Source organism: Bos indicus, chromosome 19, assembly GCF_029378745.1.
Source record: "Bos indicus isolate NIAB-ARS_2022 breed Sahiwal x Tharparkar chromosome 19, NIAB-ARS_B.indTharparkar_mat_pri_1.0, whole genome shotgun sequence".
Lineage (NCBI taxonomy): Eukaryota > Metazoa > Chordata > Mammalia > Artiodactyla > Bovidae > Bos > Bos indicus.
Genome location: NC_091778.1, coordinates 15,599,934 through 15,615,084, shown reverse-complemented (window position 1 = coordinate 15,615,084; position 15,151 = coordinate 15,599,934). Strand labels below are relative to the sequence as shown.

The window sequence follows — 15,151 nt, the reverse complement described above, 5'->3', positions numbered from 1 at the left end:
TCAAGTCTCAGCTAAATTTAGAATAAAGTTAGAACAACCTTCTTCTGGCTTCTGGGATCCCTTTCCTGGGATGCTCCTGCTGTTTGGTAACCTTCTTTCTCTTTCCTGTTTTAGCTCTAACTCAAGATGATTCCGCTGCCTGGTGAGCGCCTCCACTTCCAGCTGCAGACTGTTGATCTTGTCTCCAAAGTCCTGCTTGAAGAGCCGGTTGTCCAGTTCAGCAGACTGGCGGCCTCGCTCAGCCTGGCGCAATCTTTGTTCCAGTTGTTTAATGGTAGCAGCCATCTGATTAGTCTTCTCTTCTAAGCGACTGTTCAGTTCACTTTTCTGTTTTACTCCCAAGTCTGAACTCTGCAGCTTGAAGGCAAGTTCATGCTTAAGAGCCCTGAGATCGTCCAGCTGCTGCCGCAGAGACACCAGGGCATCCTGCTTCTCACAGACGTCCTTCTCCAGCATCTTCATAGCCAATTCCATCTCCTGTCTCATGCTGATCTGGATTTCCAGTTCTTTTTCAACATCCAGTCGCAGTTGTGTCTCTTCCTTTAAGTGCTTCCTGGCTTCACTCAGTGCTTGCCCCTCAGAAGTCCGGTCTGGCTTAGGACCCTTCCGATTAGATTCCAATATGTAGGAGCTTTCTTCTTTAACTCGTTCCATTTCTTCTTGCAAGGTGATAATTCTGTTGTTTGCAACTGCAAGCTCCTCTGTCAGTTTAGTGTTGGATTTTTCTAATGCATCCACTTTTGCCTGAAGGTTGTTTACAGTAGCATTTAGGTGTCTGTTGAGTTCTTCTACATAGTTCTTCTGATCCAGAATTGCAGTAATCTGGCCATCTCCTTCACTACCTTTACTGCTGTTCCCATCCTTGAGATACATTGAAAAATCTATAACTCCAACCTGAGAGTCCAAATCTTCTCCCTTCATACAGAAATTGGCATCAATGACATTCAGGCCCACCAACAGACCAGCAATTATAGCTCCTTCTTCTTCCATCATGATGGGAAGCACAAAATCCAAGAGGAAAATGTTAAACTAAACAAGCCCCTGGAAGAAAGCCACAGGCTGCAGTCTCACCCTGTGGATCAACAGGATCAGCCGTTGCCCTCCGAAAAGCCACCGAAGTATTGTCAGCTATGCCAGGAAGACTGCAGCCTAACAAAGAATGTATGTAGGAACTGCAGAGGAACCTTCTGTAACATCTGTTCAACAAACGAACTGCCTCTTCCTTCAAGTATCAAGCCTGAGCGAGTTTGCAATCCCTGCCACGAGCATCTGATGAAACAGTATTCTACCAGTCCATCGTAAGATGGAGGCCAAGATCTGGACCAGAATGTATCCACCCACGTTAGATGTCAGAATCCCCTAAAGCAGACTTTAGAACCAACTCGAGTTGATAGGAATGCTTTAAATAAACCAGGTCCAGGAAGAAAAGGCAGTGGTTAACAGTGCTGGAAATTTTGTGTGTTTTCTCTAATAACTGTATGAATAAAAGTTACTCATTTGAGCCTCTCTGCTAAATCTAAACAACCTCACTTTGAAGCATTGATCTGCTAGCTTGTCTTTGGAAGGGCTATTCATTTTTATGAATAGTGATATTAATACTGAGCTGCATGTTAAAGGAGAGAGGGTCCTTAGTGAATAAGAATAAAAAGGAAAACGATCATCCCTTTATTATATTTGGAGATTCAAGAGGGAAAGATCATTGTTAACCGAGATTGAAATGATAGAGGTTACATGTTCTCTCAGGTGCTGCTAGACAAACATTATTTCCTCTTTACCCCTCCCACCTACCTCTTCTTTAAAGGATCTCTACCAAACTGTGAACCCAAACTCAGGGAAAAGAAATTAAAGAGTAATATAAATTTTGAATGTACTTAATATTATAATGTATTCTAGTTTTAGGACCAGAATTTTCTAGTTCTGGCCTACACGTTTTCACTATCAGAATAAGGAGGAAGAATGTTTGCCGTTTTTCCACTTACTGACTTCAAAAGTAAATACCTGCCCTTTTCAGAATCTGCTACGCAGCAAGCCAGCTCTTCCCCAGTCTCCCTCCTCTCTGGGTCATGGAAATTATAAGGGGTTTTAAAGATAGGGTTTGACTTTTGCAAACAGGAAGTACTAAAGCAAAGCCATGTCAGGTGTAGAGTGAAGAAATTTTATTTGTCCATGGCTGAGAATATTTGTTAAATTCTTTCGTGAATAAGGGATTCCTTATTCCAAGCCAAGATTCAGAACTGGTAGACAGGTTTTTTGGAAAATATACTCAAAACAGTTCTTAGCAACAAACGCTTTGGGGAAAAAAAAAAAAGATGTGCATTCAGCAGGGGAAGGCAGGAAATGGTCTATTTTCCTTTGATTATGTTGCATGTACATAGATTGTTTGATTCCAATTAAGACCTAAGAAGATTCTGTTAACTGGTTTAGAGTTATGGGGTGGAAACATCCTGGAACTATGATATTTGATAAATTCTGTCTCCTAAAAAGAGTGACAGCCCAGGAAAGTTGTTATTCCAGAAGTCTGACCTGTTACATGGTGGATCTGAATTTTAAGAGTCCTAGGGAGAAATAAAATTCGTTAATTCCAAAAAAAAAAAAAAAAAAAAGTTAGAACAACCTGAGGGGGCTAAGTAACAGAATGGTTAAATATAAATTTTGGTATAAAAGTTTGATATACTCACACAATGAAACATCATGAATACTAATTTTGAATAACTTTTTAATAACACGGAAGAATACACAGTAACAACAATAAGATATACTGGTTCCATAAAGGATATTAAGTAACAATAATAAAATACAAAACCATGTACAGAATGCTGGATAATTTTTGTTTTCTTATTTATGCCTTCCAATATTTTCTAAATTTTGTACAGTAACCATGTATATTCCCTGAAAAAGAAAAGCAAACTGACATGAATTTTTGAAAAATCAAGCATCATCTTTTTTGAAAGCCTTTAACATGTATACCCAATGTCTGTCACATAGTAGGTCCCCAACAAAGTTTTACTAAATCATTTTATTCTGTTTCTGGATGTGCCCCGTGACCAGCCTGGAAAGAACTTGAAACAGATGTAGAAGTGTCGTCTGAAGAAAGAAAGATGCTTCAGGACGAATACTGAAAGTTTTCTTCACAAACCCACCAAATAAACTCCTCTCCAGAAGTTGACATCCCCTGAAGTCACTGCCATCCACCTCTGATGGCTAAAAAGCAGGCTGCGGATGGCTGTGAAGGCACTTTTCCACTTTAAGAAGAGGCACTGATGGGCAGCTTCAACCAGCTCACTATTCTGTGGACTCCACCCTGAACCCTGTGTCCCTAAACTTTTTCAATCTACAATCCCTTTTCTGCTCCCATTCCCACCAAGGAGTTGGGCTACCGTGTTGGCCAGACCAAAGGATTCACCTCTTATTGGTTTATGATCTTGGCGGAACGACCATATATCTTAGCTCAGGATGGCTTTGCAGTCTCAACATCCACTCACACGGAATTCTCTAGTTCTGGGCACTCTGCGTCCTAGCGGCTAGTGCTCTTGGTCTTCACACCCAGTGGTCTCCCCTACACTTGCATCTTGGCCTTCCCTTTTAACAAAAGCAGAGAATGTCGGGATTGACCACCTCTCCTTCTGGTTACTCAGCAGGAAGGAGCTTTTGAAATCTCTCCTGAGAGTCTGGTACCTACAGAGACTTGCCACGTGTGATCTCAGAAGGTCACGCCTGTCAAAGAAATTTGGTCATCTCTGGACCAGGAGTTATAAGAAACTAAGTCTTGACATATATCCTATGTAACCTTAATCAAGTTGTTTTTTTTTTTTTACTTCTCTAGGTCTTGCTTCCTAATCTGAGGCAAGGAAAAACAGATTGGACTCAGATAAAATCACAGACATGGATGTGCTGAGGGAAATCAAAAGTGTTGAGGGAAATCAACACAAAAAGTACTAGGACTTTTGAAAGGTCATGTGATGGCTGGGGTCAGCGGTCTTGCTTTCAGCCTCCGGAAGCTGGAGGACAAAATGACAAAACAGATGTGAAAGTTCCCAGGATGGAGTTTCGAGCACAGTGGCAGTGGAGGGAAGCAGTGGGGGGTGTGGGAGGGGAAACTGCTTATCAGCACAAGTGAGGGGGAAGTGGAAAGTTTCCCTGCTCAGGAGTGAGGGGGCGGCTCACAGTATGCACATGGGGTCCCCCGGAACCGTGGTTGACTCTCACTGTCACTTCTGACATGCCTGAACTGGGAAGGGCTGAGTCCTGGAGTAGTATCTTTCACCATAAAACCACTGGGCATGTGGGTTGAAGGAGGGGAAGCAGGAGAGTTACTATTCCATCAAAACATTCTAAATAGGGGTTGCCCTGGTGGCTGAGTGGTAAAGAATCCACCTGCCAATGCAGGAAACACGGGTTTGATCCCTGATCCTGGAGGATCCCACGTGCCGCGGAGCATCTGAGCCTGCACACCCCAACTACTGAGCCTGTGCTCTAGAGCTGGGAACTGCAACTGAAGCCTGTGAGCCCTAGAGCCTGTGCTCTGCAACAAGAGAAACCACCACAGTGAGAAGCCCATGCGCCTCAACTAGAAGTAAAAAGCCCTTCCAGCAGTGAAGACCCAGCACAGCCAAAAATAAATAAATAAATAAAATTAGAAAACAAAACAAAAAAACCCAGAAACATTCTGGATAAAGTGTAAAACATCCAGTTCATTAGTACGTCATTTGGCTACTTTGAATTCACATCCTGAGTTCATGTTACCCATCAGTTCAGTTCAGTTCAGTCGCTCAGTCGTGTCCGACTCTTTGTGACCCCGTGAATCGCAGCACGCCAGGCCTCCCTGTCCATCACCAACTCCTGGAGTTCACTCAAACTCATGTCCATCGAGTCACTGATGCCATCCAGCCATCTCATCCTGTCATCCCCTTCTCCTCCTGCCCCCAGTCCCTCCCAGCATCAGAGTCTTTTTCCAATGAGTCAACTCTTCGCATGAGGTGGCCAAAGTAGTGGAGTTTCAGCTTTAGCATCAGTCCTTCCAAAGAACACCCAGGAACACCCCCTCAAATTAAAACAGTTTGGGCTGCCTTTGGGCACTTAACCAAGTATTTATTGAACATATACTGTATACACAGAGAAAAGCAGAACACAACTTCTGCCTCAAGGAGCTCCCTTTCTAGCGGAGGAGACAATCGAGTAGACAGACATATTATAGGTGATGCAATGGAGGTCCCCAAAGGGAGATACAGAATTCAGTTGCAAGAGAGGTCAGGGAAGGTTCTCTAGAGGAGAAGAGTAATTTTTTGGTTGTGCATACCAAAGGCATTTGTTATCATTCTCTATTGATTATTGGGCTTCCCTTGTGGCTCAGCTGGTAAAGAATCTGCCTGCAGTGTTGGAGACCTGGGTTCGATCCCTGGGTTGGGAAGATCCCCTGGAAAAGAGAAAGGCTACCTACTCCAGTATTCTGGCCTGGAGAATTCCATGGACTGTATAGTCGATTACTGCTTAGAAAAGACCTCAGTGTATAAATCTTGGAGGCCATTAATTTAGCTAAACATGTTGACACAAGCCTTTGTTTTCTCTCTGTGAAGCTTCACTGGTGTGAACGAAGTATTATTGTTAAGACCTTAATGAATAAAAACATTTTTTACCTGCATTAGCCAAAGATCAAATCAAGGCTAGGAGGCAAAAATCAACGGTCAAATTCATTGTGTGGCTAATCACCTATTCTTATCATTCTTATGCATCTGCATGGCTTAAAGACTAGCACTCCCCACTCGTTTACACTGAGGTCTCCACATCAAGGGCTCTTTCGTAGTGCACAGTGGATTTAGCCTTGACCAGCAATGATTCATTTACACCTAAGGGATAGTCTTCTCCACATTTTGGGCTCTCTGACATTTTGTTTCTACCTCTGACATGAGATGTACCATATTCTATCTTAAGAGATAGTTATTTCTATCACTGTCATCACCTCTTGACTAAGAACTCTTTGAGGGCAGGGGTGGGGCTTCATTCAGCTCTGTCTGCCCTGACAGAGAGCAGGTGGCTTGGGGTGAATGGAAATGCCACGGATAACAAAGTCTGTGTAGATTCCAGGTGCTATAAGACACATCTGCCTGCTCTTGAAGCAAAAAAGATGTGTGAAGATGAAACTCCATCAACCAGGGAGAGACCTTGAGAGATACTTGCAATAGATATCAGGGATCATAGACTGTTAGAGCTGGGGATGGGGGTCTTGGTGAAGATCAGAACATTTGAAGCAAGACTCACAGAAAGAAAGGGGTGAGGAGAGAAAGGTTAAAGGAAAGAAGTACAGGCTGTGTGCCTGTGTAGGTGGTGGGGACAGGGAGCAGGGACAGTGATGAAGTAGGCTGACACTGAACTGTATTTAGTGATCCTGAGATTCTCCAAGATGCTCTGACTTCTTCTCTCCCATATTGCTACAGTTCCCAGGAGGCCTGGCTCCCTCTTTTCACTCTTCCTTGTTTTTCAAAGCAGGGGGAGTCAGGTGGCAATGTGGAAGAGGGGGTGAGCAGGGGGTCAGAGGTGATTGAGCTAGAGGTGGGTAGTGGTCTTGATCCCATGACTCTAACTTTCCCAATTCATGCACTACTGTATTCCTGGCCTTCGGAAACTTCACATAGTCACCTTCAGGCCCACAGCAGCTGCCGCACCAGGCAGGGCTTTACATAAATACAAGGAATTGGATGACTGTGGAACACCCACACGATTAGATTATATACTTTATCTGTAACATAGATGAATTCATTGCCAAGTATATCCAGTTCCTTTTTTATAATGTAGGAATATTCTTTTAAAAACTTTTTATGTATTTAAAAAATATTTATTTATTTATTCGGCTGCACCAGGCCTTAGTTGTAGCGTGTGGGATCTGGTTTCCTGACCAGGAATTGAACCCAGGCCCCCTGCATTGGGAGCGTGGTGTCTTAGCCAGTTGGACCACGAGGGAAGTCCCAATAATGGAGGGACTTTCTTTATCTGAGTATCCTCCTAAATTCTTGGTTCCTCCTAAATTCTTTCTCCTTTTCTGTTCTTGGCTCAAGGGAGCACAAGGAAAGCTTGGTTTCTTTCGCATTCCATTCTTGTTCTAGGACAGATGACCCACACTTCTTTCCTGCATTCAACCCTGAGTCTTTGCGTGTGGCATGGCTGCAAGGTGGCTAGCAGTTTCTGTCTCTCTGTGGTCACCTTCGAGATGTGTCCTGGAGGTGGCAGGGTGGAAAGAAAATAGATTTTAGGGTCAGATGAATCTCAGTCCAAATCGTGGCACTGCCACTGAATAGCTGTGTGGCCTTGAGATTATCAGCGGTTTCTGTTCAGCTTTCTGACCTTCATTGCCTGGGGAATCATCACACCCCTGCTCCGGGTTATGGTGGATGTTATATGGTTAACATCCATATAAGGATATTATATGTAAGGAGAAGGAAATGGCAATCCACTCCAGTACTATTGCCTGGAAAATCCCACGGACAGAGGAGCCTGGTAGGCTACAGTCTATGGGGTCGCAAAGAGTCGGACACGACTGAGCGACTTCACTCACTTCACTATATGGTTAAAGATGTCTTGTGTGTAAAGGGCAGCTTGCCCAGTGCCTGGCACATAGTAAATGTTCGCTGTGCGGAAGCTATACTTCTGTTGCAGCCTTCTGCACATTCAATGCTGGACTCCTTCTTTATGCCCAAGGAAATATACAGGGGGCTAAAGTCACTCAGCCCAGCCGAAAGAGGCCCTGCAACGGGACATGGAATCTTGGCTTCCTCTTCCTTCTTGGGGCCAGGTCTGCGATCGCCCTGGAAGAACTGACATGAAGTCTGTAGCTTCTGGAGGTGCTAACCACTGAGAGCAGGATGGTTCTCATCTACAAGCCCCGGCTAGCAGGTGTGAAGCTTCCATCTTTCCTCTTGGGCTTGCAATTCTCCCCCCAGGCCTCAGTCACTGTCTCTGGTGTACCACTTCCCTCTAGGGTTCAACCCACTTCTTCTCTCCCCCACCTCCCTCCGCTTTCCTCCGTGATGACACCACTGAGGAAGAGAAAGCTGTGCAGAGCTCCTCCCTGTCAGCTAGCTTTAGTTTCCCTCTCAGCACCATGACATCATCTATACCCTGGAAATTCCACTCGCCCGCCAATGCCCTCACCTCTGTCCCAGGCCTCAGAGTTCCTATAAAGAGGGGTTCCCAGCTCAGGATCAGCACAGGGCACAGAAGGGTTCTGAAGCTCCTGGGTGCTGCAGTCCAAGCTCCGGGTGAATCTCTCCTCTGCCAAGATCATGAAGCTCTGCGTGACTGTCCTGTCCCTCCTCGTGCTCATGGCTGCCTTCTGTTCTCCAGCGCTCTCAGCACCAAGTAAGTCCACCCTTCCCGCAGCCCCTGAGTCAGGATGTAGAGAGAACTGACTTTTCTAGTTGGTGCTGGTCCAACAGTAGCATTCAGGGATGGGGCAAAAAGGAGCCAGGGAGATCTCTAAGTAGCCTGCTGTTAAATGCAGAGCCTAGTAAACACTCAGTAATATTCAAGTTCCTGTTTTCATAAGAAAGACCAACTCATAGGCTGGCTTAAGCAAGTCCCTGTCTCTCTGAGTGCCTTAGTTTCTCCATCTGTAAAATGAAAGGAGTTAAACACATGTGATCTGAGACCCAATCCAGCCTCAACCTTGTAGAATTCTTTCATCTCTAGGATCCTCTCTTCAGAATAAGACTCCTACTCCAAGTGGGCAGGCTTGAATATAAGGGACTGCACTGGGGAATCTGGTAGATGTACAGGAATGTCCCTTGAATATCTATAACTAGAAGCTAAAACGAAGAGCTCCTTGTAGAACTTCGGTCTTACCTTGGCCTTTCTTTCCAGTGGGCTCAGACCCTCCCACGGCCTGCTGCTTCTCTTACACTCTGCGGAAGATTCCTCGCAACTTTGTGAATGACTACTTCGAGACCAGCAGCCTCTGCTCCCAGCCAGCTGTGGTGTGAGTATCAAACCTGGGCTTTTCAGGGAGGCAAGGGTGAGGGCAGGATTAAAGAAGGGGATCTATTTGGGGTTGGGGGGGCGATTAAGCAGTAAAATAAAAAAGATGATAGGAGATACGGGCTGTTTCCTTAAAGCATGCTTAGAAAACATGTGGAAAAGTCATTGATGGGGACAGCAGGAAATGAATGGGAAGATTACATCCGCATTGATTGCAAAACTCATGGGTTCCTAATCTGGGCAACCCAAGAGGCCAGAGCTAAACCCCAGGGAGGAAGTTACAAGGAATCAGGTTCCAGCAGCCCCCCACTAGGCTGTGCAACATGAGCTAAGGATGGGGAACACCCAACACAGGCAAGGCCCCAAGGGATTCTGACCTGGCCACTCTTGGTTCCACAGATTCCAGACCAAAAAGGGCAGGCAGGTCTGCGCCAACCCCAGTGAGCCCTGGGTCCAGGAGTACGTGGATGACCTTGAATTGAACTGAGCTGCTCCGAGCTCCGGGGCAGGTGTTCTGCAGGAAAGATCACCTGAACCCGACGCTTCTCAGCGAGATGCACCCTCTCCATGTTCACGACTCCCCTCAGCAGATCCTGTTCCTTCTCTTAATTTAATTTTTTTATTCTGTGCTGTGCTATTACTGTATTTGGTATTGTTCCCCATTATTTATGTTTGTTTTACCAGAGGACCCATGTCCCCCATGGGGATTGTCTGCCATCACTGTCCCTCTGCTACTGTGAATACATGGATAATGCAACTGATTTCAAGTGTTTTTGTAATAAAATGGTTTTTTTTAAACATAGACCGTTTCTTTGTGCTTTAATTTGATTTGTAGTAAAGGGAATTGCCTGGTATTATGAAGAGGGACAAACTCCAATTTCCAAACACAATAAGAATGAACTATTCCTGAGGATGGAATATGGGGTAAAATGTCTAAAGATATAAACCTCACTTAATACTTTGAGCAAGGAGGGTTTTAACACCCTTATGAAGTAGGGACTATTATTCTCAATTTTACTGATGAGGGCATAAAGGCTCAAAGGTGAGGTGACTTGTTCAGGCTTGCACATCTGCTTGGGGAGCACCGTGAAAGGATGACTCAAAAAGATCTCTGTGCTGCGCGGAACATCTTGCAGGGAAGTTGTAAATAGAAAGATGAAGTAGTTCGGAGTCAGAAAAATGGGCCTCCGTTCCTCACTAGGATTAAGAAAGTCATCTTGTTGAAGCAGAAATTGCTAGACAGGATAGGACTCTCAGACCTCGATTCCTTTTATTTTCTAATTTCAATTTTTTTTTCTTCTAAAGTAAACATCTCACTTCTTTAACATAAAGCTAAACTCTTTGTACCAGTTTCTAGTCATTCAGGGGAAGGCCTCCCTGGTCTGGAGGGTTATAAAACATTCAGACCCAGGACAAGACAATCATTAACTGCTTATCCAGTTTATCAAGGGAAAAAACCTCCAGGTGGATCATTAATTCTTAAACATACTTCTGGCCCCTAAATAATGGTCTGGGGTCTTGGAAAAGGGTCGAGGGATGGCAATGTGTGGGAAGACTGAGAAAGTGGGGCCCAAAAGAAAGCCATAAAAATGACAACCTGGACATTCCAACTTTCAAACTGATTGGTCAGAAATTACATACATCTGGCCCCAAGCCAACCAAAAATGAACAGATCAATTCTAATAAAATATAAACAGTTATTATTCCCACTTATGGGGAGCTCTTCACACCCCATCTCAGTGTCTATGCTGAGAGTTTTGTATTTCTATCCTCTAAAATTTTGCCTTGTGTGAGTGTTTGTGAATTTGTGAAGTTCAATTTTCAGCCCCGCAAACAAGAACTCAGTTTCCTGTTTCATTGTCTTATTGGACCTCAGTTTTCACACCTGTAAAATGGGAGTGATATTATTCACTTTGAAGGGCTGTTATGAGGTGATGTGCAAAGGGCGCATTAGGGGCCCTGCTACCTGGAAGATTCTCTCTTTCCCTCTCTGAGTCTCAGATTTTTCACTTAAAAAGGACCATGATGTCTGTCCTCCCAGGGTCATCAGGCAGATTAAATTAGTGAACCTAGAGCCAAAGCAAATGCAAACTGTTGTCACGAGGACAAAAGAATAAATGTCAGATTTGGTTCTGCAGTGTGGTGGGTATAATCCAAGGCCATTTCTCCTTGACAGTCCTTCAATCAAGCATTCCCATGACATGAGTCAGAGAGATCATGGGCTGAAATAGAATTATATGCACAATTAAGTCTTGATCCATAAGCTGGGAGGAAACTCTCAGACCATCTGGTCCAGCCCTATCATATTATGGAAACTGAGGAACAGGAAATGAGAAGTGATTTGTCAAGGCCACTCAGAAAGTGTCAAGGCCAGTGCCAATCCCAGGTTAGTTCCCTTTTCTGAGCTCTGTCATATGCCACTGTGGTCCCCAAAAGGACAACTCATTGTATAAGTAGGGTAAAGAGGGGGCTACCTCAAAATTGCTTGTATTCTTTCTTACTGAACTATGGTTGATTCATAGTATTGTGTTTCAGGTGTACAGCAAAGCGATTCAGATTATACATATATATACATATATGTATATATATAATTTGTTATATCAGTTCAGGTCAGTTCAGTTTAGTCGCTCAGGCGTGTCCGACTCTTTTTGACCTCGTGAATCACAGCACGATAGATATACATTTATACATATATATATATATCTCTTTTCCATTATCGGTTATTACAAGATAATGAATATAATTTCTTGTCTTATACAGTAAATCCTTGTTGTTAAGCTATTTCATATATAGTAGTATATGTTATTTTCATACTCCTAATTTATCCCTCCTCTCTCTTCCCTCGCCTTTTGGTAACCATAAGTTTGTTTTCTATGTCTGTGAGTCTGTTTCTGTTTTACAAATAAGTTCATTTGTATTATTATTTATTTTTTAGATTCCACATATATGTGATCACATGGTGTATTTGTCTTTCTCTATCTGACTCCACTTAGTGTGATAATCTCTAGGTCTATCCACGTTGTTGCAAATGGCAATATTTCATTCTTTTCATGGCTGAGTAGTATTCTATTGTATTTATGTACCACATCTTCTTTTTCCCTTCAACTGTTGATGGACATTTAGATTGCTCCCATGTCTTGGCTATTGTAAATAGCCATGGTAGGCTGAATAATGTCCCCCAAGATGTTCACATCCTAATCTACAGAACCTGTAAATAGTGTTGCTGTGAACCCTGGGGTGCATGTATCTTTTCAGATTAAGCTTTTTGTCTTTTCCAGACATACACCCAGGAGTGAGATTTCTAGGTCATATGGCAATTCTATTTTTAGTTTTTTGAGAAACCTCCGTACTGTATTCCATAGTGTCTGCACTGATTTACATCCCCAATAACAGTGTAAGAGGGTCCGCTTTTCTCCACATCCTCTCCAGCATTTATGATTTGTAGACTGCATGATGATAGTCATTCTGACCAGTGTGAGGGAATACCTCATTGTGGTTTTGATTTGCATTTCTTGTTTAAGTGTTCTTAGTGCGATGGAAAAGCAGAACTGAGACTGTGTGTCTCTCTGGGGCCAACAGACACAAATCCCTGCCTTGCCTGCCCTCAGTCACTCCCATCATCCCAGAGTTCCTGTAGAAACCTCCTTCGGATTCTGCAGGGACTGAGAGAAGGATATTGGGGGCTGAATTGATCTGGTCTTCCCTTCTACTTTTGATCTTCCTACATCTGAGCTGTCCGGTATGTAACCACGAGCTGCAAGTGACTATTTAAATGTCAATTAAATGTAATTTCAATTAAAAGAAAACTAAAGGTCTGGACTTTCCTATGGTGGAGTGGATGGGAATATGCCTGCCAATGCAGAAGGCATGGTTTGAGCTCTGGTCCAGGAGGATTCCCCATGCCATGGAGCAACTAGGCCAGAGAGCCACAGCTACTGAAGTCTGCATGCATAGAGCCCATGCTCTGCCACAGAAAAGCCACTGCAATGAGAAGCCTGCACATTACAACTAGAGAGCAGCCCCTGCTCGTTGAAACTAGAGAAAGTCCTCGCTCAGCAATGACAACCCAGCACAACCAAAAATAAAAATAACGAATAAAGTTCAGTGCCTCAGTTACAGTTGTCACATTTTTAAACATTAATTACTTTATTTAGTTTTTGGCTGTTCTGGGTCTTCACTGCTGGGGTAGACGTTCTCTAGTTGCGGTGAGTGGGGGTTACTCTGCAGTGGTGGGATGAGGGCTTCTCATTGTGGCGGCTTCTCTTGCTGTGGGCCTTGGGTTCTAAGGAGCGCAGCCTCAGCAGTTGTGGCTCATGAGGCCAGCTGCTGCACAGCATGTGAAATCCTCTCGGACTAGGAACCGAACCCGTGTCCCCTGCATTGACAGGTGAATTCTTAACCACTGGACCACCAGGAAAGTCCACACTAGTCACATCTCAAGTGCTCGCCAGCACCTGAGCCGTGTGCCTTATGGCTGCCATGTCGAGTGGTAGAGACACAGAACATTTCCTTCATCGTAGAAATTTCCATTGGACAGATATTCTCAGGGCCTAAAGAGAATGAAAGGAGAAGTTGGGGTGGCCTGGAAGGAAAGGACATGGTCTTTGGCAAAAGATACACAACACTAGTCTGAGGGAAGGGGTTGGGAGAGAGAATCCATGATCCCCAAGCCCAAGACAAGGTCTAGATCACCATGGTAGACGGAATAATGGTCCCCAAGCTGTTCACATCCTAATCCCAGAAGCTGTGAATATTGCCTCACATGGCAAAACGGACTTTGTAGATATGATCAAGTTAAAAATTTTGAGATGAGGAGATTATCCTGGGTTATTTGTCTGGACTTTAAATCTAGTCTTATGTGTCCTTATAAAAGGGACAGACGATCTAACCACAGAAGAGAAGGCAATATGAAAACAAAAGCAAGATACCATGCTGCTGACTTTGAAGATGGACAAAGAGACCATGAGCCAAAGACTACAAAAAGGATACAATTCTAGAAGGTGGAAAAGGAAAGAAAAAGGTTTTTCTCCTAAAACTTCCAAAAGGAGCACAGCCCCCTTGGTTTCAGCTCAGTGAATCAGATTGTGAACTTCTGACTTCCAGAAGCTTAAGGGAATAACTGTGTGTTGTTTTAGGACACTAAATGTGTGTGATTTGTTACAGCAGCAGTAGGAAGCTAATACAATCACCAATATCAGAGTCATTCACAATGACCCCCCACCCCCCACCCCAGCTCAGTGTGGAAGGGAATGAAACATTCTAGAAAGAACCAATGGTTTTCCTAGTAGTCATGTACGGATGTGAGAGTTGGAGCATAAAGAAGACAGAACGCCAAAGAATTGATGCTTTCGAACTGTGGTGCTGGAGAAGACTCTTGAGAGTCCCTTGGACTGCAAGGAGATCAAACCAGTCTATCCTAAAGGAAATCAGCCCTGAATATTCATTGGAACGACTGATGCTGAAGTTGAAGCTCCAATACTTTGGTCACCTGATATGAAGAGCCATCTCACTGGAAAAGACCCTGATACTGGGAATGATTGAGGGCAAGAGGAGAAGGGGACAGCAGAGGATGAGATGGTAGGATGGCATCATTGAATCATGAGTCTGAGCAAACTCTGGGAGATAGTGAGGACAGGGAAGCCTGGTGTGCTACAGCCCATGGGGTTGCAATGAGTCAGACACAACAGAGCGACTGAACAACAAACTTCAAGTTTGTTTCAAGTTTGAAGACTGAAAGTGAGACAAACTTCCCCAGAGGAGAAACCCAGGGTAAAGTGGACACATTCTAGGGTGAAGAACTATAATGAGGTGAGGCATCTAACACAGAAGTGCTGCTTCAGCAGCTGAGTATGAGGGCCAAAGCTTCACCAGTGACTCCACACCCATCACATTAAGAGGAGTCTTGATTCTTCTCCAGACTCAGGGGGGCCTCTGGGTGTCTTGCATTCCTAACTGGGAGGAATCCACCCTCTCCTTTGTCTAATAAAGCCCAGAGCAGAGCCATGGCTCTTCACGGTTCATTATTAGAGAGAAGGCAGGGTTAGGGCCAGGATCCGGATTTCCTCCCTCCCCTTGGAGCCCTTTCCCCGCACCTCCCTGCCCCTGAGCAAGTTGGAAGGGAGGAGACTCCACTCCACTGAGGCCGGATCAGCAGGGAAGACGGCAGGAAGCCTGAACACCCTCGTGA

The 15,151-nt window shown here is 44.3% G+C and overlaps 1 protein-coding gene and 1 pseudogene across 1 annotated transcript; one reads left to right on the top strand and one right to left on the bottom strand.

The window, feature by feature from the left end:
• Positions 1 to 2,584, bottom strand: LOC109573176 (protein RUFY3 pseudogene; annotated as a pseudogene).
• A 5,598-nt stretch (positions 2,585 to 8,182) lies between these two features.
• On the top strand, positions 8,183 to 9,766 carry LOC109574570 (C-C motif chemokine 4). The gene is made up of 3 exons (XM_019982625.2): positions 8,183 to 8,349; positions 8,851 to 8,965; positions 9,364 to 9,766. Exons 1-3 carry the CDS (start codon positions 8,274 to 8,276, stop codon positions 9,449 to 9,451), a joined length of 279 nt encoding a protein of 92 aa, XP_019838184.1. The 5' UTR covers positions 8,183 to 8,273; the 3' UTR covers positions 9,452 to 9,766.
• The last annotated feature ends 5,385 nt before the right edge of the window (positions 9,767 to 15,151 follow it).